Source organism: Lipophrys pholis, assembly GCF_963383615.2.
Source record: "Lipophrys pholis genome assembly, chromosome: 15".
Lineage (NCBI taxonomy): Eukaryota > Metazoa > Chordata > Actinopteri > Blenniiformes > Blenniidae > Lipophrys > Lipophrys pholis.
The window spans coordinates 6,180,426-6,206,502 of NC_137642.1; the positions used below are offsets into that span (position 1 = coordinate 6,180,426).

Here is a 26,077-nt window from a genome sequence, read left to right on the forward strand (position 1 = left end):
CGTGTCAATTCAAGAATCATGAATTAAATTAAAAAATGCAAGTTTTTTTTTTTTTTATCTTTGTCACCATAATATTATTCGAGATCATCATATTCAGAATAAAATTAGCATGATGAGGGAAAATAAATTAAAATTCTCTGAAACATTTTACCTTTCTTCTCTATTTATAAAGTAAAAAAAAAAAGTCTTATTTCCTGAATGTGACTCTCATGTGTTCTTAAAATGTAGCAGCAGGGAGTAAACATCTATTACGTCATAGTGACGGTGGAATGATGATAGTGCGTCATGTGAAAGAAGTCGTTTTGCTTAAACATACAAACATCCCAAAAAAAAAAAACACAATCAGTTTGGAGATCTCTTTTAGTGTTTTGGTTTGCTGATTTGTTTGTTTACAGCTTGTTTGCACAGCAAGCAGTCAGCACTACCTGCTCTGCACAAAACGGCAAACAGACACAGTCAGCGTTAGTAAATGCAGTGGAGCATTTAGAGGCTGAAGAGACACGAGAAAAGCGTGACGCGTCTTTTTTCGCTTCGCATTATTCCAGGTGTAGTGGGAAGCACTGCAGCCTCACAGCGAGAGGAAGCCTGGTTCAAGTTCTTGCATGTTCTCCCTGTGTGAGTGAGAGTTTCCCCTCCTGGGTTCCTCAAACATCCCTTTCAAACTGCACACATAACATAACAGCAGTATGCAGCAATAATATTTGAGATATCGGGCTCGTAAAACTTTCGGAGGCCACAAAAGGCACTGAAAACATCAATGAGCAGACCTTACATGTCCTCCGCTTCTCGGAATATATATTTTGCTACAATAAAAGCAGGACTAACTCGTGATGGTTACGGCCAATCTTAAACATATCAAAGTGTTCACAGCAACTCGTGGGCAGCATATTCCACTTCTTCATTTGTAAACACAAGTGTGTGCCAAAGATTCATATTTTCACCAACTGTTGAGCATGGCTGTTCAGCGCAGAGTCTGCTGTTTTGGGACTGAAGCAGTGCACTCAGCCATATTTTGCTATAAATACGAACCGTTTGGAACACATTGCGCTTACAGCCGGACAAATGAGAAAAAAAAAAAAAAAGTGGCGTTTGCTGCAGGACAGGTTTGAGTAAATCGACTGCAGTGTGGAGGTCGCAGATATTAAAGAGACTCGGCGTATCAGATGGGCGGAGTGACTGTGACTTTAAAGGCGATATCCAGCTTTTATGTGTCTAATTCTTCCTGGAGAATTATATTCCCACAAAAGGGCACTAACAGTCAGAGGAAATGTTCCAATGAAGCTGTGCAGAGGGCAAACACGGGGGAGAAGGGGGGGGGGGGGGGGATACATAGAAGGAAGGGAAAGGACTGCCCTCCATGCATGCTGACTCCTGTTCTTAATTATAGTAAAGCACTAAAGTGCCTCATTCATTTCAGTAGGGTGGGGCGGTGGCCTGTGACAAAGGGGGAAAAAAAAGAACCGTTTATATAATTTTCACCTCAATTTATTCAAGTGCGAGGCATGAGGATTGAGGACGCACTGCTATGCATACAAAAACACACACATACACACACACTTGTAAGACACTTGCATACACATGCAAAAACACAGTAAAAATTCTACTTCAGCTCAGCTTAATTCCTTCCCAGATGTTCATGCGGTTGGGGGGGGGGGGGGGGGGGGGGGGGGGGTGGCCGCAGCATATTTTGAAAAACACACACCCGTATTAACCCTTTATTTGGGACTCGCTGATTGACCATAAATCTAAACTAGTGAAACATCATACTAAAACTGACCAAAATCACATATTTGAATCATTTCAAGCTTAAAAATAAAATCTCCAAACGGGATGCGTTTCTCACTGGATTACTGTAAAAGCTTCTTTAATCCTTTTGCCACCTCCTATACACGCCTGAGTACGACTATCCTTAAATATAATGTGCTTCTTGCAAAAAAAAGGATCCCATACCATCATGCTGCAGGAGTGTTACACTCCTATTTTATATAGATAGATAGATAGATAGATAGATAGATAGATAGATAGATAGATAGATAGATAGATAGATAGATAGATAGATAGATAGATAGATAGATAGATAGATAGATAGATAGATAGATAGATAGATAGATAGATAGATAGATAGATAGATAGATAGATAGAATAAAAACAAAATTTTTATTTTTTTTACTGGTCTGCTGCCTCCTTCAAAGTACACAACGCATTTAGCCAATACTGTGTCAATGTCTTATATTTTCCTAGATTCTTAAGTTAAATGCACCGACTGTGAGATTGCTATAAAAAGCTATAAACTTCAAAAGTCATGCAAAGGAAACATTTCTAATGTAAAACAGAAATCTATCTGGGAGTAATATTAACCTATCATTATTATTTTAGAAGAGAAGAGAAGAGAAGAGAAGAGAAGAGAAGAGAAGAGAAGAGAAGAGAAGAGAAGAGAAGAGAAGAGAAGAGAAGAGACAAAACAACACAAGCACTTTCCTCCACTTGATTTATGTGATTCTATTACATTAAACATTCTTTCCCCTGAGCAGGCTCAGCTCCCTAGCAACCATCGCTCGCAGCCCTAATGTGTCTGGCACGGGTCCAGGGAAAGCTGCCTGCCTTATTGATTGCCAGATTGAAAAGTTTGCATTTAATAGGTCCTGTAATACATGAAGGAATTATTCAGAGGGGCTCCTTGTCAAAAACCCAAATTGGTTCTTTTGACTATCAGAAAACAACGGGGGCGCCGTAACAAATGAGCTTTCAGAAAAGAGCTCCGAAGGGCCCTGTTTTGTTTCTTTCATGGTGCCTGGGATGAAATGATTTGTAGCTCGGACTGATCGCTGTCGTGAGGATGTGAACTACAGATTTTCAAGGGACATCGAGGTTAGACTTGAGAAATGTTGACCCAGTGGAAGCCTGAGCTCGAGCACAATGACAGTGACCGAGTCAGTCCCATCAGGACAACATTTGGAACTTCTTAAGAAGCACTTTTGTCACACTTGCTTTCAGGTAGTGCGGTTGATGTTTTAATGTTTTATTTTTTTCTGTTTAGTCCACTTACGGGTTCCAGTTTGGGCTTCGGGCCTTTGTATGGAGTTTACATGTTCTCCCTGTGCATGTGCAGATTCCCTCCTTCAGTCAAAAAACATTGCATTCCAGGTGAAATGTCTATTTTACACTGGTCATACATCGAAATCTGAGCACGTTTCATCCATACGGGAAAAAGACTTATAACGTACTTGAAATCAATTTGAAGATATTTCTGCGTGTCTTTTCTCTGCAGAGGCAAAGAAACTGAAATAGAAGTCACACTGTGTGAAAACACTCCTAAAACAGTGTTATTCCTGTTTGGCTCGGTTTGAGTTGCTCAGGATTCTGTGAAATAGCTCTTTAACTGCACTGAGGAAGCAGATGTTGAAATGAACAACGTTACCAAGGGGACGCGCTCGCCCCAATATTATGAAGTCACACACTTTTTTTAAAGAAAAAATTACCTTTCCCTCCAAAGGAAAGAAGAAGATATAAACAATTAAACAGTTTGTTTGAACTTTGTAGCTTCAGTAATAAGAAGACACGAAGAAAGAGAAAAGGAGCTGTGAATAAACACATAATTAATATATTAGTGCCACTCTGACAAGGTTCAAGGCCGCGCTGTCACTTAAAATGAGGAGGACTAGTTGGTTATGTGCACATCCCATTCAGTGAAGTGATGGATTGGCCCTAAACACTGTTTGCTGTCTGGTCCCCGGCTGCATCCTGACTAATGAAAGGCTACTTGCTGGGTTGTTGCTTTTTTTTTTGGGGGGGGGGGGGGGTCAATCCACTTATGGCGCAGTCACTTCTGAGATTGGAAAAAAAAACAAAAAACAAGCTGCTCTGCAAGAACCTGAAATGTGCAAATACCACAGGGAGCAAATTTAATCAAGTGTCGTTGGTTTGCAGAAATGCAGCTGCCTTTTGGACTACACAAACAAACCTAAAGCCCTCTCCAAGTCTCTTTTACCTCTCCTCAAACAAGCCTAAGAGCTGTTACACCCAGGTGATGATACTCTATCTGCTATGACGGCCACTCTCATTTGTCACGCGGCTCTGTCCGACACAAACTCAATTGAGCAGCTGTGATCAGAGATCTCGGAGGTTGTCAGCGATGGAGAGCAAGAGGAATACATAGGGAGCCTCCGTGGCTCCGCCTGGAGTAGGCAGCGATTTCAAACTCACACATCCTTCTCCGGCAGAGTGAAATGGATGGCATGTTTGGCTTTGAATGTATCTTTAATGGGACAGCAAGTTCCTATTTGAGTGAGTTCTGCTCCAAGGTTAGAGCAAAAAAGGGGGTAAAGGGAAAAAGAGAGGGAGGCGGAGAAAAAAAACCCAACATCTTATCAGGAGATTGGGAATTGGGTCAGGCAAGGAATTACATGCCATTCTAGATCAAAGTTGCAGTGTGTATTTCCTCAAAGAAGGGCCCCTCATTATCAACTCAGACTTATTTCTCAGGGCGTACACTGTGCAAAAGGAAACATGATTTAATATGTTTTCAGTGAAGGAATGAAGCAGAGAAAGAGCAGGAGGGGGACAAAAGAAGAATACTCAAGGCTATTTGGGACAGGAACGTTTCCCAATGGTAAAACTGTAATGAGAAAGAGAGGGGCGGGGGGGGGGGGGGGGGGTGTTTGTTGGAAATATTAGGGAGGTAGTGGTGGTGGAGGGGGTGTTGTTGTCTTTCAGCATGGCTCCATTGTAAATTCCTGTCATTATATAAGAACATCTCTCCCTCTATCTCTCCCTCCATCATCAGATCAGTACGGGGGAGGAAGGCTTTAAATAAACAGCCCGTACAGTTAAGCCAACTGGAACCCCTTTCAATAATTACATCCAGCACAATACTCAATTTACATTGCATTTATTTAGCTGGGGGAACTTGACAATGTGGTGAAGAAAAGACTGACATTAGCAGTGGATGATAACAACTAGAGCGGTGCGCTCCCCTAGGGGGAGACGTTTTAGTCCGTGGCTTAAAGGGAGACGTTACAGATAGCAATATGTCATTAAAAACCAGTGCCATCTGTTCGCATTCCTTGTTTATGTGCTATCATGGATATAAAGCATATTGAAGACACAAAAGCAAATCCCAGAGATGCAATCTGTAGGATTTTCCCTTGCATAGTTTGCCGTGCAATTAGTTGTGATTACACATTTTCACAGCGCCACAAGAAAGAAAAACAACAACCACTAACAATTGTTTTCACTCCACAAGCCCTAATGATCTCTGTTTGAAGTTCCCAAGCTCAGTACTACACAAACTGTTTCTCACATACACAAAAAAAAACACACAGTATCTGGCGAAACAAGCAGGTAATTTCTTATAAACTGAAGCCAGCTTTGCTTTAAAGTCCTTCACTCCAGACTACGGAACATGACCTCTAATGTGGCAAACTTCCATCCTGTGCTTTACAAACAGCTCTGCAATCACTGTGACGCAGCACCCATACGGTGTTTGTGGCTGCTTGTCTGACATGGCACAGGAAAGATAAGAACTTCTGTGGAAAAAGTACGCGCCGCGATAACAAGTTTATGTGCGCTGGCCATTCATGCCCGAATTTATGTCTCTAAATATTACTGCAGTTTTTATTACTGCTCACAATGAAACATGTATGATTTGACTTGAAAACGACAGTAAAAGATATTTTGTTTATTCTTTCTTGGGGTTTTTTTTATTTTATTTTGCTTTGGGGAAAATCGGTTGTATACAACATAACAAAACAGTGACATGACATGAGATGAAAACAACATGAATCAGTGAAATCATTTGGCAAGTGCTTTTGTTTGTGTAAGAACTCGCCAGTTTTGTGTGTGTGTGTGTGTGTGTGTGTGTGTGTGTGTGTGTGTGTGTGTGTGTGTGTGTGTGTGTGTGTGTGTGTGTGTGTGTGTGTGTGTGTGTGTGTGTGTGTGTGTGTGTGTGTGTGTGTGTGTGTGTGTGTGTGTGTGTGTGTGTGTGTTGACTGTTAACATGGGTGTGTCACAAGACATCATTTTCTTCTCATGAGTGCTGAATGCAGCTGCTCTTTCCCACATTCGACAATTATCTCTATCAAGATAAATCTGACTCACCTTCGCGGGAACCGAGGGAATCTGTGACTGGCCTTACTGGCCTTTTGTTTAACTTTCAATATTGCACTCTGACACATTGAATGAAACAACAGTTTTTCCCTGAGTTATGGCTGACAGGAAAATCGGGGGGGGGGAAAAACAAGACTGGCTGAATGCCTCTCATTTTGCCGAGTGCTCCTCGGGCCACCACATAACAAGGAAATGGACTGACAGGTTGAGAAAGAGGACAGAGAAGCATCAATGATCTATTGTTTGCAGAGAGGGCGCTCCGTCCAACTCCTCCGGCAGCCAATATATCAAAGAAACAAAAATATATTGCACCATCTGCACCGGGATATTTTACAAACGCAAATTACGTCACTTCTAGATCTTTGATTTAATAAAAGCGCAAAGTGCAATTATCGCCCCTTGAAGTATGCATGACAATGTAACACACACACACACACACACTGCTCCCACCAAAGGTCTGGAATCTATCACAGCTCTCGTTGCAATTACCTTTCAATGTAGAGAAAAAGGCATTACCCCTGTGCTGTGAAAAGAACACTGTGATTCCGACCAAGCCAAAAGTGTGTCTTCTTTAGTGTGTTCTACAGTATATATCCTGCAGCCGGGCTCTGCTCGGCTCTGCCTTACAGATTATGAAAGATATTAAGTGGATGTTGAGGAAGCTGAACTGCAATCAGCGACGGAAGCTATTTTTACCTTGGCACAGGTCTGAGTGAAAGTGTTTTTCCAACACTGTAATGCCACGGTAGAATTAAACGGTTATTCAGTGTTCACACACCCTCACGCAGTGTAGCAGTTAAAGTTATTATCATAAACGTGCACAGCCCGGACTAGTTAAATCATGTAACTACAAAAGCTTGGGAATAATGAGCCAGGATTTCAGGCTCTGCTTTTATTAGGAGTCAGAACTGGCATTTTTAAACGCGATTTTATTCAATAAACAGATGAAAATGTGGGTTTCTGGACTGTGCCTGCAACAACACATTAGTCACAACAAAAATCTTTCGCTCATTCGTGGCGTTGAATTAAAAAGACTTGTCCAAGAAATCCAATAGTCTGAATTATGTTCTTGTGCCTTCATGAGAGAAGTCTATTGATAGCAGAAGTAATAACTTTAGTAAAATCTAGTAAAAGTACAAATGAAGGATGAGCAAAAGCTGCGGCAGGCTCAAATGATTATTGCTGCAATTGATGGTGTTTTTTTTTTTTAAACTGTGACTTTACAAATTATAACTATTTTATTGCTTAAAAATGGCACAGAAACGCAGTGGGAGTCAAAAGTGAAAATAATATATTTGTCTCTAAACTCTTTTATAGTAAATACTAAAGGCTGCAAACTCATCGGAGTCTGACGTTTGCGCCTTGGAATCACCTGCTGGTTAATATTTCTGCTGCGGTGCTTTGCCCTCTTGTAGTTGATTTGACTTTCAAGTCCTTTTAATGGGCACAACAGGGCGTCCAGAGCAGGACAGTTTTACATGCATTCATAAAGCAGATGGACTGGCATGCTCATAAAATATGCAGACTTATTAATTGTACAATCTGTGATGTCTTGAATGCCTACGGAGCGGCACAAAATCATCCCGATCCATCTATCTGAAGGCAGAATGTGAAACTGTCACGCCGAAAGAAACACAAATCAGGGGGAGGCTGCAATATTAATGTTGCTGTAATACTTAGATGATCATCACTTCTGATAATATAGAAATCTCCGCAGAAAGCCTGCTGGTTGGGTAACACCTCGGGATGAGTCAGAGTAACTGGAACAAGCAGGCAATTTGTTTGAGAAGAGAAAGCAAATCTGTCTCAGATAAAACCTCATCATCCATGCACCTCCCGAGCTTTTGATACTAAGTGAATTATGAGGAAATTATGATTTAATATCGAACAAAATACATGGAGGAAACATGTCCAAGGGGGGGCTGGAGACGAGCCGGTGTGTTATGAAAGCGCCTCGCTCGGTTTCGGTCTATTTAAGATGCTTGGCGGAGGTCACATCAATAGCATCTCTGTTGTTCCAGACCTGACTAATGGAGAGAAGAGAGACACAACTGTTGTTTCAGACCTCCCTAATGGAGAGATGGAGCTCTTCATTTCCTCTGAGGCCGCTCTCATTGTTTAACCATCCACCAGCCTTCGTATCCCCCCGCCCCCACCCCCTCCTACCCTGTGCACCCCCCCCCCCCCCCCCCCCCCTCGAAAAACACATTATGTGACATTCCAGAAATAAAATAACACAAATTATTGATGAATAAAGCCGTCCAAAGAAGCTGAATTCGATTACGGTGTGAGCCATAACAGGATACGACTCGGGTGTTGGGTGGTCTCTCTCTCTCTCTCTCTCTCTCTCTCTCTCGCTCTCTCTCTCTCTCTCTCTCTCTCTCTCGCTCGCTCGCTCTCTCTTTTTCTCCCACAGTGTGTCTTTCTCTCTCTTTCTCCCATTCAAATTCGAGGCATGCTCAAACATCTAATAGATTTTTCCACCCCGGCACACAATTTACTGCTTACAGATTTAGAATTCTCTGGCTTCCGGCCAGGCCACAGTCAGAAGGGAATTAATGATATGAGCACATCAGTGAGGAAAAACAGCTTGTGATTCTCTCTCCTACAGGTCTGAGCATAATGAAGAAGATAGTGCCATAAACCCCCCAAAAAGAGAGAGAGAGAGAAAAAAGACATACCAGAGGAGGAGAGAAAAGAGGACGGAGGGGGGGGGGGTGGAGCCGGAAAGGCACATAATCAATACAAACACTCCATTAAATTACTTCAAAAGAGATTTTAGACAGTTTCTAGAATTAGTTCTGCGGAATAAAAAAAAAAAAAAAAAGCAGAAGGGGAAGCAAATATGTTTGAGGGGCGGAAAGCAAACAAGTGCAACTGATACAATCTGCCACATGCTCTGAACGGAGGAGTACAGTGGCAGTGTGTCTTACAAAAAGCGTGGCATTCCTCCTCTATCAGAGTCACAACATACCATTACTCTTCTAACACGGCAACCCTGTTTGTCTTTATCTTTTTCCAAGAAGCCGCTTTACTCCTTCGCACGTCGCTTTCGAAACATAAAACGGCTCCACGTGTGATAGTGACTCAAAGTCCCAAATATTCCTCTGTATTGTCACCAAGACAAATCAACCATGAGAAGACAGCATCTGTCTGTCTCCTTATCACCGGCTCCTACCCGCATAAACATTCGGTGACGCTCCGAACAGCCTCTGAAAAGGGACAGAATCTAGCCTCTACATCAAATTGAAATGTTCCGACTGAAATATTGTCAGGATATCAACTCGGGTATATGTGCCAAGCCTGGCATACAGATCAGATGTTGCATCAAAAGGAAATACAGTCGTCCTGTCCCCGAATGGGTGAGGCTGTAAAGAATCCTGAAATGCCGCGACGTGGCTCCCTGGCCTGCTGCGCCTTCCAGCTCAATCAATATAAGTGACAAACTTAAATATACTCAACAAAAGTCTGCCAATAGAGTTAAGAGCTTGGTGACGGGCACAACGCAATCTTCCCCATAGTGCGAAATCTACTCTTTGTTCCCATACGTGTATAATAATAGAGCCTGAGGGAAACGCGCAAGGAATTTTGTGCATAAATAAACTGAAAGGCAGAGACTTTATATAAGTATTAAGTAAACTATGAAGGGAGTAATTTGGCGATGTCCTTCTGAAGTTGCAGCTTGATTAACTTTCAATGTCACAAGAATCACTGCCTGTTTATATAAGCTCATTTTCTTCTGTCGTTCATTCAAAACTCTCACACTTCACAGCCAAGTGCCCCTGTGCCATGTTTTCTACCTGCTTCATCATTAACCCAGAACCGAGCTAACATTTGACGAGGAAGTTACGCAGGTCACCCGACCATCACAGAAACATTAACAGAAACACTTAGCAAACACACACACACACACACACACACACACACACACACACACACACACACACACACACACACACACACACAAGTAGATACGCCTGTTAAACTAATATGCACATTTTTGAATCGTGGGACAAAACTGGAGAACATCCATGCAGGCGTTTTCAGTTTTAAGCAAGAAAAGACGATCTTGAGAGGCATGACCTAACAATTCACACCCTTTTAAGAAGTTTGAATATTTTAGATGTGAAACGTAATATACATCGAGGTAAAACACAACACTGTTCAGTTCTCATGACCAACAGAATAAAACCACTTCGGCGCTTCGAAAGCTGTGAAAAACACGGAATATGAGTAAAATCTAACATCAAATTTGTGACTCTTGATTTTTTGAATAAGATTTCAGAGCTTTTGAGAAAAGCAATCGGAATAAGAGTAATAAATCTAAAATTTGACATCTAAATAGTTTATATATGAATATTTGCTGCATTACGCGTGACAGACTGAAAATGTCTGGTTTTTTTTATTGTATTTTTTTAAACTACTTTCAATGACCTAAATTAGGAAACACCACAGTGGTTGGACTCATGTTAGTGTTTTTAATTAGCCAGTAGAGAACATCAGCCATTTATCACTGGGTAGATGCTTTAATACCTGGCTTCTCTTGTTCACATGTGCAAGTGCTCTTATGCAAGACACTGCACTCAGAATTGCTCCTGATGTGTAGGAAAAAACTCCCTTTTAGACCAAAGCACCCTTCAAATGAATGTAAAGTGCTTAACCTGAAATATACAGCCTACATGGTATAATGGAGGTCAGCGATTATTAGGAGTAGAAAGGGGAAAAAATCCATAAATTCATTCATTTCAAGTACACCGTCTCACAACAGAGTGCACTTTGATTCACATGTATTACCAGATATTTGACTCTGGACATTGATGGAGATATCGGACGGGAAAGATAAATCTGTTTTTTTTGTACAGCAAAGAGCTGCATGATGAACTTCTTCCAATGACAATTACGTGCCTGGTATGTGAACGATGTTTTCCTGGTGCACTCAAATAGATAAATTAAGAGTTACGGCAGCTTTCAAAACAGCAAGTAGCTCATATTTTAAACAAATATCAGCATCTGTATATTATCTTCTATATTGCTTCCTCCAACGCAGGGTTGCGGGGCGTTGAACAGGGAGATCATGCAAACCCCACCCCATGTGGCCGAAGCTTTCACCAGCACACCAGCACCGGTGTGGCCATTCAATTTTCCTTTGATGTTGGTTTTATTTACTGTGATTTTCATGCGGTGACGCAGCACAGAACTAGCAGAAGAAGTCAAGGAGATGGACGAAAGCCTCCTGAAATACTCCCGTGTGTTTTCTTCCCCTCTGTCGGCGCGGTGACTTTCTCCTGTCTGAATGTTTTCTCACTGGGCCCTGATCCTGGCAGCACTGACGGATGAACCGGCTATAGATGATACCACAGGCGAGGGCAGGAGTCATGAACACCATCTATGCTGTTTGAATGCGGGAGTCACAAGCGCCGACCTTGTATAATCCCCCCGTATCATCTCAACTCGCAATCTGCTCACTGACTTCCACACCGGAGGCTCCGGGAAAGAAAAAAACACAAAACCTATTGAGGTGTTTTGCGAGCAGGAGTCATCCTTTGTGTGCAAGTTCCTTTTTTTTTTTTTTTTTTTTTTTTTTTGTAAATTTTTTATTATTTTCTTTTTACAGTTCCCTGTTTCTCTCTCAGCACAAGCTAACAAACTGTATCAGCAGATACAGCTCTAAAACGCTCGGCCTCCTAGTATACGACCAGAAACCAATTTCAGTAGGCGGCAATGAAAGGAAAAAAAAAAGGGAATCAGGCCAGTCCTCTGGGGAGAGATAGAGGGGCAGAATGTAAACTTCCCTGGCAAGCCATCCCTGGTGGATTGAACTGTAAAAAGAAGCTCTAATGCACACTGCCGTACAAGATAAACTGAGTGGACAGTTTGCATTACCTGATTAAGCGAATTACATTACAGATTACATAAGAAGTGCAAAACACCATACATCACTCTCCCCGAGCTTGAGGAAACACATTAGCTGTGTGCATTCTGGGAAGTCAATTTGCAGGAATGTAATATTTGTTTTTAATTTCAGAGAAGAAAAGGTATTTGGAACATATTTACATGTACATTATAGATTTAAATTTCTACATAAACCTCTAAAGGTCAAAGGTCTTCTTTGTAACGTTAACTATTAGAATTGATCAATTAACAAATTAAGGTCATGCTCGCTACTCTAGATATACCTGCATTAATGTGTTTTGAGGGTAGGCTACATTAAACACATTAAGATTACACCTTTACGATAATAAATTAGACAAAGATCAGGGATACATTAAAGTCATGATCGACAGATGTCATCTTAAAATTCCCTATAAGTAAGCTTTTTCATATTTCTGCATTTTTAAACACATTATATAGTCGCTATTATCCAATATTTTCTTCTGTAATTGGCTCCATGGCCTATATTTAATTGCATTGTTCATTTAAAGATTATCTCATTTAAGCTCAGGCCATATCTATTAGTTGCTATTGAGCAACTCCATCTGTACCCAGTCTCAATGATAAGCAGCTCTCCACTTTGTTACAGTTAAAAATAAAGTACTTTCTATTATTTTCCAAACATTGCCACACACACACACACACACACACACACACACACACACACACACACACACACACACACACACACACACACACACACACACACACACACACACACACACACACACACAAAACGCTACAACAAACACATTTCTCAAAGTATAAAAGACTGACGTGACACATTGTTACAACTGAAAACTGCTTTGAGGACTATTTCTGTTTCTAGAAGCAGTAAACTGGTCAAGTATGTAACAAATTGTATTTATTCAGCACTGTGGTGGGAAAATGTCAGGCGATTAGACACCCCTTTAAATCTATTCCTGTTTTATGCTGGTGTGTGAAGGGACTTGTAGCACTGATCAGAAGTTTGTGTTATGAATACTTTCATCCATTGCCAAGAAAATGCCAACTGTGAACTGGCAGGATGTAAAACCACCCACGATAACTCAGCAGGTACACAGAGTGAGATGGATATATATATAATGGGACGGACGGCGGCAAGCGTTAGACTGAAAATGGACACTTTTATTAAAAGATGGACTTGAACTGCCTCACGTGCAGAGCTTTAAATTTTGGAGCAATGTGGGAAAAACTGATAATAATTACTTACTGCAGCTATTATGAGCTCTCTGTGAGGTCAGACTTGTGTTTGTTGTTTGAAGAAAAAGCTGAAATTATAGCAAAATTTTATAAAAATGTCATATTACGCCATCACACTGATCTCACCGATTTAATGAAAGTCATAAAATGACATATATAGAGAAATATTACAGTTTGAAGAGAAGTCAAGGAACAGGCCATGTTATTCCTGGTATGTGACTCTTGTAAAACACGCAGCCCGACTAAAGCTGGAATTTGAATTATGATACCAATCATCTCTCTGCCTGGAAGGTTTTAGAGACTGTCAATGGTGCAGCGCTGCGGCGAAGGTCACCTGTTTCTAATTAATTACTTCACGCAGGCGTCTCTGGTTTCAGTTTTTATCCACTTCTGAGGACAGGACAAGTCGAGCTTTGTTCACTTTCTCAACCGTAAAGCCCCCCTTTGCCCCTTCTGCCTCCCCCCTGCTGTGTAACACAGATCAAGAACAACCTATTGTCATCCAACACATTTGTGTTGGGGCTTTTTTTTTTTTTTTTTTTTTTCACGAATTGCATGCGAGACATAAATACATAACAGAGCACTTCATTCAGACTGGCAGCATGCCAGGAAAAGTTAGGACACACTCTTGGAGGAGAAAAAAAAAAAACAGTTTCCCTCGATAACAATGGCACACTTTATTGCTCCTTAGCTCACAATGCTTTTCTGTGCAGGCTGTGGTATTGCTGCAGTATCCTGTTATGGGGAACAATCCAACTCTTCTCACATAGCTGCACTTCAGCCAGAGTTCAACAATCAGCAACTCCATCGTTCACCATTACGGCGAATTAGTGAACAATCAAAAAGGAAAAAAGAAAAAAAGATTGAGAGTAGAGCTGTATCCTTAAAAAGCCAGTTTATTCTATGAGTCATCACATTACACTGAATTACGGGACATTCAGCTGCAGGACGCTTTAAGGCTACTTTTATATCTGATCTGATGCTGCTGCCGCTGCTGTGGTATGAATATTTCATTTTGGGAGTCAGCAGCATTGCAGTGGCATATTTCATATTTCTATGCAAACCCTTGCTCAGACTAACATTCATTTGCCTTGATGAATAAGTGATCCGTCTCTCTCTCCCAAACTCTCTGCCCCTCTCATATTGTTAGACTGTCAACAACTGACACACGCCAAAGATGTAGCGAGCAAACAAACAAATGGATAAGTGAGTGCACACTACTGATTGTCGATGTGTAGCGTGTGTGCGCGCGCGCGCGGCTCCGCGTCTGCATGTGTGTGTGCCAATGTGTGTGTGTGTGAGTGTGTGTGTGCGCGCATGTCTCTGGTGCCCTGCCAGAGTCTGAGCCCGTTCTGCTGAGTGGGCAGATTCTCTGGCGGAGTGTCCCATCGGAGTGACAAGTGCATTTAGAAACAGCCTGATGGAGTCATTAACAGCAGCGCTGCTCATTAGCAATGCACGCACGCACGCACGCACACACGCACACACACACACACACACACACACACACGCTCATAGCCTCTCAGTAACAATGGCGTTATCATCAGGTTATTAAACTGACAACGGTTACATCAATAAAATATGGACGATACAGCACATTTATATAAAGCCAAGATATGGAACACGATATTATTTGAGACTCAAGCTGACACATCTATTTATGAAAACTAGCAGTCACACACATACACACACACACACACACGCAAGCCCGTTCACACAATATTGATTAGTGGAATAACAACAAAGCATTCATTATTGATCCTCTTGTCCTTTTTTGTGTATGAGATTCAAGCAATGTTGACTAATCAAGGGCATTATGGCATCACACAGAAACACAACAGCTTCCCTTCCCGGAAGACGCCCGCACGGCACAAACACTACAAGAGTCATCAATAAATCACCATTTTCCACGGAAAAAGGCCACTTTTTTTTTTTCTCAGCCCGTAGCGGTTTCACTTCCACTGAGGCTTTAGGTATAAAACGGCTATTAAAAATGAATTAACTGCAGATCATGAAGCTGAAATCTCCAGGATTCATACTTAGAACCTGACAACTGAAACTGCGATGGTATTTTTAGCGTGTTTGCTACGGTGTAATTCACCGCTACAATCAGCATTAGGCATTACATCACAGCCTTGTGAGACAGAGGCGAATAAGTGGGAAACGGCTTCAAAGGGAACGTAATGTTCTTTCTGATTATTAGGCTCAAATGCCAGAGTTTCATATTTGCATCGGATGAGTCATCCGCAGAGACATGCAGCTTTATGTTGGGCCTGATTCATTGCTAATGGTGTAGTGAGAACCCAAGAGCCCGGTTCAAGAATCAAGCATTCACTGACGCTTAATGGCATCGAGTACATGATGAATACACCAGACAAATATTCACACACACACATGGCAATGATCTTTAAAGCTGCTGAGCTACACAGCCAATTATGATCTAAACTGATGGATAAGAAGGTATCAGAGGTGCTTTAGACTGCAGTTTGCTGGGACTCAATTATTTAAAGACATTGCCAGCTGAATTGTGTGATTTTCTTTTCTTGCAATGCAGTCTTTGTTGTTGTCACACTCAGACAAAAACAGAGCTGTTACGCTGGAAGATGGTAATATTGCCGGCAAACACGTCGCCATTACCTCTAGCCTGCCTCTATTAGTGTGATTCTCAGCTCATTATATCAGGAGTAATTCCAACTACATACTGATGAATTACTCCAGTCAAGACAACACTTGTTAAACCAACCAAAAAGACAATAAACATCAGATGATTTATGGTGAACACAGGACACAAATACATAACAATTCGACACTGCAGCACAGAAAAACTGAAAACACTGCAGTAATCTTTAAAAGAAGATAAAAGCATTTAAATAAATAAATATATATATATATATATATATATATATACACTGATGCTTCTGCTCACCTAGCTGTGCACGTTCCCTCTGGACATCCTTGAAGTTGAGTCCGCTGGTCAGGGTGCTCTCCCTGTAGCGGTGGAGGGCCTCCCTCCTCCCATTGGTCCCCAGCTCGCGGAGCACGGAGGCCTTCAGGGGCTCGGCCTTCAAACCGTTGGCCCATCCTGAGAAATCCGGTACCGTCCACTTCACCAAGTCGTCCAGCCGCACAATCACCTTCTCAGACACCGCGATCACCTCGTGCTGGAAAGAGGCGGCGCAGAGGAAACGAGAGTCACAACAAACACAAGAAGATTGATATTTTACTTCCAAAACACTTTTGATGAAGAGACATGTGAAAACAAGCACGTTCTCCAGATATGCAGATGGGCTCTTTTCAACATCTGAGGCCAACGGTGAACCACTCGGGTCTGTAAACGATTACACAACCAATTTCTGCCTAAAAGATCAGACCAAACAAAACAAAACAAAACAAACAACACAATTAACAATTACTGAGCATTTTGGAAAACAATTCAGCTCATGAGAATGTTTTCTTTTTTAACTGTCTAACCTTTTTTTCACCAGCAATTTCTGTCATTAGAAAAACCATCAAACCGTTTGAAACTCCCATTATATTATTAGCATTTTTGATATAAAAAAAAAGAAAAAAAACATCCAGAGAGCTTAAAGTATCAAAATAACAGGAAACCATTATGCAGATTAGCCATATTGTTACAGGTATTTAGTTGTGACATTAAAGCAATAACAGACAGCATACAAGCCTATCAAATGAAGCCAACTTTACTATTAAAAGAGAATAATAGTAAAGCGCTGCATCACTGCGCCACTGTCACTAAGGGGAATATAATCAGGGTCAATAGTGGGTAGAAAATAGCATTCAAATCAGGACAAAGATCAGAATTAAAATCAGAGCGAGCAGAAGAAACAGGACAAACAACAGAACGTCCTTATTTATCAAGCCAATTGGTATGTGCGTCAAGTCGCTGTACGGCTGTGGATGCACATTAATGTAAGTAAATTACAGCAGCATGAATATGGATGATGTGGATGATTGCAGAATTGAATTTGTGCCAGGAGTTAAATCAATGTCAATGAGGACGTAGGTGTTTTAGGCTTCTTGATTAGCGTTTAGGAAGTCGGGGCCCTTGGCATTCACCGTGAACGCAGATATTTTTATGCTTTTAAATAACAAGTCGCACTTGGTGGTTATGATTACACCTTCAAAGTGTAGAGGAGTAGATGAAATGCAATTTGTTACAGAGGGAGCGTAATGAATGAACAGGAAAAAGCTGCGAGCCAGAGGTCTCTCTGACGCACAATAAAACCAAAGTGGAACTGTCAGGAAACTATAAATGTAAATCTATAGCAGTGATGTGCACGGTTGACACTGAGGTAAGCTGAATAGAGCTCTGGTGGTTTTGTGTACATACTTCAGTCTGTTCACTTGGCTTACTTAACAAGATTTGCTCTCCCTTCAGTATGTGCTTCAACCTTCTTCTTTTTTCTTTTTTTTTCCTGAGGTTGATTCAGAGCCTTTTAATAACTCACATACTCGAAGAACTACAAGTCCAGCGCAGAGGGAAGGAAGCAGAGATGCTTAAATGTGTTTCCATTTGAAGGGCTAATGGCTGAAGTGCTTGTTACTAACAGAACGAAGTGGTGCGCGGCAAGATGGCTATTACAGAAACAGGGAAATCTGGAGGACAGATGTGTACAGGCACAAATGCAGACGCACAGAGCAGGTCTCTGATGTTTACCTGAGCTTATCTCCAATTTATAGGCATGTCTGTTTGTACTCATTTCCATCAAAGAGTGCGTACATTGATGGCATTGAAATAACACTCATTCATGTCACACTGACAGATTTATGCGCACAACTAAAGACTGTGGAGGACAAAATAGAGCGACACGAAAACAATCTAATAAAATCCAGAGGAACAACTCTTAAGGCAAATCCTCCCTTTGAGGAGCTTGAAATTCTAAGATTAGCCTATTTTGGCATTTTAAGCTGCATTTTTCTGTGTTTCAGTGGATTCTTTTTGAAGTGTTTCTGGTATTTTGTGACCATATTCTAAAAACAAACAAGACTTTTCCGCGTTTCAGATTTTCTCTGAGTGCTCTGTCTATACAATTACCCATATTCAGTTCTCACATCATCTGCAACTGCAGGCATATCAAATCCCAACCAGTTGGAGACAGTATTTCCTTATAAAGGAAAAGCCTGCGAGGGATAGCTTGATATAGCTGTGCCTCCCTCACTAAGTAGAAACATCAAACATGGGTTTTCGGTCTTCTTATAATGAGCTGTCTTCAGCTGTCAAGTGGTGGCGGGTGGTTGTAACCGGCTTTCCATGCAATAAAAAAACTGACTGCTGTTTCTGCCTTCAGAAAAAGCAGGCCATTTGAATAATGTAGAGCAACAGTAAATAGCATTCAGCCTGCAGCCACCCCCCCCCCCCCCCCCAAAAAAAAACACATTGTATTATATCGCTGCAGAATTATCAACTGTACTTTGATGCAATCTGTTGACAGCATATTTAGAAACAGTACCGTAAAATATTTGAGTACAGTCCATCCAAAGCCATAATAAGGCACTGAATGTTCTGCAGCTGATGTACACGCTCAGTCAAACAGCAACCGTTCAAGGATTTCAATAGCACTCCAGAGCATACACACACACACACACACACACACACACACACACACACGCAGCAACAACAAACCCTAAAAAATACACAGCCGTTCCCTCTATATTAATCAGCAGAATGACATGCTGCCTTGTGTGAGTGTCAACAGATCCTGTTTGGGGACTTGTTCGGCTTGAGAGCGCAACACAACAGGTGAGCGCAATTCAGCAGCTGTCAACACAGTCTAGAATATAATCAGTCTATGAGCAGAGCTGCAGTGCTGAAAAACAGGCGACATCCATTAACTTTGCCATATGCAGTTTGTTCCTTTTCTTCAATTTCTTTTTAACTTGGACAAACAACCCCGCACCGACTGACGCCTGCCAGCAGAACGGAGAATATTGGCCTGTGGTTTGCGTAAGTCGGTGATTCGTGGTTGAGAAATGTTTAGGCAAATACTGTAGAATTAAGAAATGTGCTGTGTTTGTGTATGCAGGATTTTGAGAGGCAGCCAGCTCAGGCGGTTCTTGAGAAACGATCACAACAAGAGCGTTACCCCAACATGGTTTGGAGCTGCAACAGATGAAATCTGCTTTATCGCATGCACACACACACACACACACACACACACACACACACACACAGACACACACACACACACACACACACACACACACACACACACACACACACACACACACACAGACACACACACACACAGACACAGACAATCTTTCAGTCTGAAGTCAGATCAGTCAAACAGCTCATCAAAACCAAAATGAGAAGTGCAGCTGAAATAGTCACATACAAAACATATTGAATCTAAAATGGGATATAACGTGGGAAACTGCAAATAACTAAATTTGAGGAACTGGAGCCTGTGAATGCTTCAGTTTTTATTATAATCGAGAAACAAATTCTCTTGCTCAGAGTTGGCAATTGTGAGTAATGCTGGTTGTCTAAGTTCATTACTATAATTTCTTTGGGTTTTGGACTCGTGACTAGACAAACTGAGAACTTTAAGGCACCCCTGTGAAAATACTCAACTTGACGGCTGAAAAAACAATGAAATATTGATATAATGATTATAAATAGTCCTGCGTGTTCAAGAAGCTGAACAGGGGTACTTTGGGATACTTTTAAATCAGAAACTGTGACTTGTGTAGAGTTTTTCCACTAAATGGAACAAACAAGTCCAAATGAAAATGTCACATACTGAAAATATTGAATTTTAAGTTGGATATATTGTGAAGAAACGGCACCTATAAGTAGCTGGAGCCGGAAAATGTTTATACGTTTTTTTATCGAGTATCAAATTCTCATTCCAGGACTTGAAAATTGTGAGTAATGATGGTTGTCTAAGTTCATTACTATAATATCCTTCAGTTTTCCACTGTTGGCTGCACGAACTGAGAACTTTAAAGGCATTATTGTGAAAAATTTTAAAATAAAAAATCCACCCGATGATTGACGATATGATCATTATTAGTAGTCTATAACTTAAATATTTGAATTCAAACGGCTGAAAGTAATGACTATTTGGGAACTTTTTTTTTTTTTAAATCGCTCACTGTAAGTTATGAGGAATTTTAAAAATGTTTTTACTTAATTTTACTTAAGTAAAATTTACCTATAGTTACTCTTGTTGGGATTTGAAAAAGGTGAATATTTCTGGTTTTCTTTTGGTTTTGGGCTGTGGGATGAACAAACTGAATAATGGAGTAGATAATGATCAAAATAACAATTAGTCTTTAACCTGCATAATTCAAAAAGATGTTTGTTGTTCCATCCAGCTGCAGGTGTGCTCTGGTTAACAACGTAACTTGTGTTGCTATTCTCACTTCATTATGGCAACAAACCTGAATATTTTGCATGCAATTCTGGGAATACCGGCAATAATCCATTTAGAAAAAAAGGCAAATGATTTTTAAGAAAGAAAAAAAAAAGCTGACAACTTAAGTAATTGACCATAGTCATTCGTGACAGGACAATCTAAAATTTGTTTGGGGGGGGGGGGGGGGGGGGACTGTTGGCGGGGGCGGTTTGGACATCTGACTGCCCCCGTTTGCCTCCTATTAGAGGTCCACCAGGCATGTCCATCTGGGGGGAGGCCGTGGGGTCAGCCCAGGACCCGCTGGAGAGATTATATCTGTCGATTTGTCTGGAAGCAGCTTAGAGTCCCCCTAGAAGAGCTGGAGGAAGTTGTGGGGGACAGATGTCTGGTTTCTAAGCTGTCCATATTGCCACCAAGACCCCAGGTGGACAAAGCGGGAAAGAAATCGCATGAACAAGTCATCAATTTGAAAGACATCAATGTGGCTAAATAATAGAGGACAATAATAAGGCAGACAGCAATCTATCAAACGCTTGTCAGAAACAAATGTTTTCCTGTCCATTAAGATGATAAACTTTGCTTTGGACTCTTAGTTGGACAAAACCATGAAAACTAACTGATAAATTGAGGAAATAATAGCACAGATAGTGATTAAAATCATCATTAGTCACCAACAACTTCAATTATCCCTCTTTAATCAAAATTATTGTCGTCTAATTCTGTGTCAAACCTATTATTTGACTAATTGTTTCAGCTTTAGACGCGCCGTAACCCCTCAGAGATGAATCGTTCCAGTGGAGCTTTGCAGCATGGCAGGGGTCTTCTGCTCATCACTCAGATTTTTGGGCTTCAAAGATGTGCTTTGGAAACTCTGCTCCTCTGTAAATGCCGCCCGTCCACACTGTGCTGTCATTTCCAGTTAGTCAGTTGATAGTTTAGCAAAGCGGCAGACACAGCCAGCAGGCCACTTGATAATATAGGTCAGAGGACTGCAAGCCCACAGCCAGGAGGTGACATGACACATCAGCAACATACCAACCAGCCTGGTGTCATTCCGACGACGCTTCCTACACAGATTCATTTAAAGCATTTATACAGGCGGGATCCAATAATTTAACATGTTGACATCTTACTTTATCCGCAGTACATCAATAAACACATATATACTCACTAACGGCTCCTCTTATGGGCGAGTTAAACTGCAAGGTAACACATTAACAGCCTCACGTTACATTCGCTCTCCACCCGTCTATCAATAATTCATGATATTACTGCAGCAGCGTGATATCTCCAAAAACATTACAGAGTGGATTTATTGCTATGACTGCACATAATGGGCTGAAAGTGGAAAAAAACTGACTTCTGCTGTGAAACTGTAGATAACTCTGTTGCAGCAACCCATGACTCCAGCAATCTCATTGAAATTAAACTCCCTAAAATCCATATCATTCAATTTATATGGATGCGGCAGTGTACTGGTGGCAAAAACAGCACATCAGGGACATTCCCCCGATTCTATATTCGGGTGATCCAATTAGAAACAATGCACCCTGAAATATTCCATATCATGCCGAACAATTCCCCGCGAGAAAATCCACGCCACTGTACGCGCGCACATTAGGCCCGGCATTCCAGACTGTCAGCGTTCTGTGGCGGAGCGTCTCATCGCTCAGACAGGACTTTCAGCTTGGGAGTCAAGGGGTGCGCTCTCCCAGTGGGTGGGTGTCTTTCTATACTGTGGGCACACACATCGACACACACGCACGCACATACACACACACACACACACAGCACTCCTGTCATGCTGGGAAGGTTTCAGCCTGCTGCCTCACAGAGGTCAGCGCTGGAATTCCTAAGGCCAAAGGAGATTAGTAATTGAGTAATGGACATGGTGACACGGACAATGAGGAGACAGAGAAGAGAAGAAGTACAGCGAAAGATGTGGAGGGAGAGAGAGAGCGAGCGCGAGAGCAAGGGAGAGACGGTATGAAACACAATATCAGTTCATTATCTATCTCCCCTACCCATGACTGACCTTGGCTTCAGTGTCCCAAAACAAACTTATCTGGGAATTAAAAGGGAGCTCTGGGGAGAAAGCCAGGGACAATTGAATTATAATGTTTTCTGAGACTGACTTAAGACTACAAAAAGTTCAAGGTACGGCATTTATAAGGTGAGAATTATTGTACATAATGTTCCACCTCTTAATTCATGCAGTTTATGCGTATGCAGAAAAGTTGCTGTAATATCAACGGGGCGCTGAACTCATCTTTTATTCACCGATTCCATTAACAGATTTCTCTTACGTGAGGCAGGCTGATATATGAACTTAGCATTCTTTTGCACTTACAACGACAGAGAGGAATAGCGAGATAACAGGAGTTCTCAAAGCCGTTCTGAAAGTGGGTGAGGCATCCATCATGTAAGGTGACACCACTAAAAAAGCTGCATCAGCTCCCTCGAATTGCTGCAGCTTTGTATCCTTGTGTTTTCGCAAATGCACACGCAAACAGAAAAACGAAAAAAAAAAAAAAAAAAAAAAGAAAGTCTAAATGCATGACGTCTACATGTCCTCCATCTCGGAACCCGCAGGTAAGAAATAAAAATATTGGCCGGGGTATTAAGCAAAAGCTTCTCGTCTGTGGCTGCATTCTCCTCAAAGGTTATAATAACGATCCACTATAGCTGAGGGCACTGGAGTCATGCATCAAAGCTAATGTTTGCCTGTTCAAGTGGTTAGTCAATGACAAAGTGGAAAAAACCAAGCTAAAGAGCAGCAAAAGTCTCCCGTGTGTTGACAAACAGGCAATGCTGTAACGTGTCATTACTTAGGCTGCAAAGACACAAAACAGTTTGGTGAAAGAAATCAAAATCAGATTGTTTGTGGGCTTTTTTTTTTTATAGCCTTTGAAGTCCGGGGTATTACATTTTAAAGGTTTTAAATTACACTATCCTAAAAAGCTGGTAATAATTTACATGCTATTTCAGCAATGGTGAGGAATTCACTGGAGGGCAGTGTTCAGAGTTAATGACTTGTTCTGCAGCAAGAGGAGGCATACATGCATGCACGCAACACATGCACACATGCATAACCCCCCCCCGCCACAGCCCCCTGCCTCCCCCACCGCCACCACCACCACCACTATTACTACTACTACTCCACCTCTAAATTCCTTCTATTGTTGTGTGAATGGGGAGATTTGGTATGATGCACAAACTGGCCGAGACAAGAGAGCAGTATGGATGCACAAAGAAAAAAAAAAAGATCACCATAACAATGTGACATATCACATTTACACCCGAGTCATTCAGCAGAACGACCTTATCCATCAAAATGCTGGTCGCATATCTCAGCCACTTACACTTAACTCAACTAGCATCCCAGATGCCTGAATTACCCATTCAGGGTTTTTCCCTTAGGAAAAATCAAAGAAGCAGCAAATGAATACAATCTAATTTCCCTACAAGCTGGCTTTCCAAGCACTGAAACACATGCATGGACTACTGCCATGTACTGAAGAAATGGCTCTGGATGCATGCCAAAGTGTTTTCCACAGCAATCAATACTGGCCTACTGCTGCAGTCCCCGGCCTGTCAGTGTGTCTGTGTGCGCGTGTGCATGCAAGTGTGTGTGTGTGTGCCAAAGCCTTGTCAGCTAGAGGAACAGAATAGAGGAGAAGAGAGGTCAGATGAAATCAGAGGTGATGATAATAGCACATTAATATAACATGATCCAGAAATATTCTCTGCGGTTGTGAATTCCCATTAAGAGCGCCTTGCTGTATTTGCAGTAAAGTGGGATATATAGTATAAGATAAGCATAAGCAATTAACCGCCTGCAGCAGAGAATACAATAAGTGGGTGTTGTGAATGAGTGTGTGTGTGTGTGGCGAGCTGTTATCTACAACAGCTCTCTCCTGAAATGGGAGAGTCCAAAAACAGAAAGTATTACAGCCGGCGAGTAATACCAGCAAGAGAGGCAGGCCATTTGGAGTGAGAAGAAATAATGTGTCACTCAATGAGTTTTAAAACACATGTGACTGTTTAGTCAGTGGCAGTTTGCAGGCAGACAAATAGAGCAGAGGCCCCAATAGAGGGTTTGTCATAATGGGTGAGCAACCCGACACAAAGCCTGTTTAAAGAGCAAGTCGGGCTCAACTGGTGGGGGTAAACACTGCTTGTCAGGCTCAGATACAATGAAAAATAGAGCTTCCTCCACATATGGACCCAATAATCAACTTAGTATGAAAAGATTAATAAATTTCCCCCCTGATCTGTTTATCAACTATTCTGCAAACACAGGCGCCGAGGCCTGCGTTTATTCAGTGAATCATTATTTTTATTTCCAGCCAAAGCCAACTGCATCTAAAGCTGGCTGCGTTTAAAAGGAATTGACCTCCAACCCTGTGACAGAAGAAAAACAAGCACAGTAGGTCATGGGTTGGTTCCTCTTGTCACTGCACAGCGCAGCCAAACACGGCAAACACATCGCAGGAGCCGCTGAGAGCAAACAAATACCTGAGAAATAACCAGGAAATTACATCATACCTCAGCACTGAGAACACAAGTGAATCAGTAATCCAATTCTGGTGAGCAAGTTCGATATAAAGCTGCTCTGATGTCTTGAAAAAGTCGTGCCTTTTTTGGTATTTGGAGGATATTGGCTTCGGGCTTAAAGATAATAGCTATGTAGAAAGATACAAGGTGTGATCTTTAACACAGAGGGAGCAGCCTGGCACCAGCTGCTTACATGTCATAAGTCAAGCTCTGTTTCTGTTTTATGCGGCGTGAAAATATTCAAGAGTGAGTCTAACATGATCCGAGAATGGCAGTTATAAAAAGCCACCAAGTTGTGGCTTTGCCTCATGACGCTGCCTGTGCTCATTTTACACTGAAAACCTTGTGAAAACAGCACACTTCCTGAGCACTGCGAGTTATCAGGTTCATATCTGTGTGAGTCACTGGCTAATTTGAACCCCGGGTTTTTGAGCCAGTCGATTTCAGACTCACAGTTCACCGTGACTCCACAGTCGTTAATCTGCCTTTATACGCCAGGAAAAAACAAAGTGACTAATGCCAGGTTTATAAATTCCTCCGTGTGGCTGAAAATGAACTCTTCTGGTGTTTACTTTTTCACACATGCATCACTCAGACTCATAGTTTTGTGACGGATGAGCTTTAATATCATTACATCTCTGTTTATGCATGTGGGGGCGTACGTCTGGTTTTTACCCGTTCGGTTTGTTTTGGGGATTACGGGTTGCATCTGTAAGTGTTCCTCGCTGACTCATGCAGTGCAGATTAGTGTTATGGGGCAAAGTCAGCGAGAATGTTGAATGGGCTCGGTGAAGGTCATAAACTGACTTGAAGTTGTCAGGGCAATTTCCACTGTGTAATATACAGTAAGTAGTCCGATTTGCTGAAAGCAGGGCGCTTGACAAGCCCTTTAATTGAGG

The 26,077-nt window shown here is 41.7% G+C and overlaps 1 protein-coding gene across 2 annotated transcripts in view; it reads right to left on the bottom strand.

The window, feature by feature from the left end:
- Positions 1 to 26,077, bottom strand: part of arid5b (AT-rich interaction domain 5B) — an 87,227-nt gene that overhangs the window by 58,914 nt on the left and 2,236 nt on the right. For both annotated transcript variants that reach the window (XM_080481399.1, XM_080481398.1), the window contains one exon: positions 16,166 to 16,400. In XM_080481399.1, the coding sequence (XP_080337525.1) occupies positions 16,166 to 16,400 (235 nt within the window). The remainder of the gene's footprint in view (positions 1 to 16,165; positions 16,401 to 26,077) is intronic.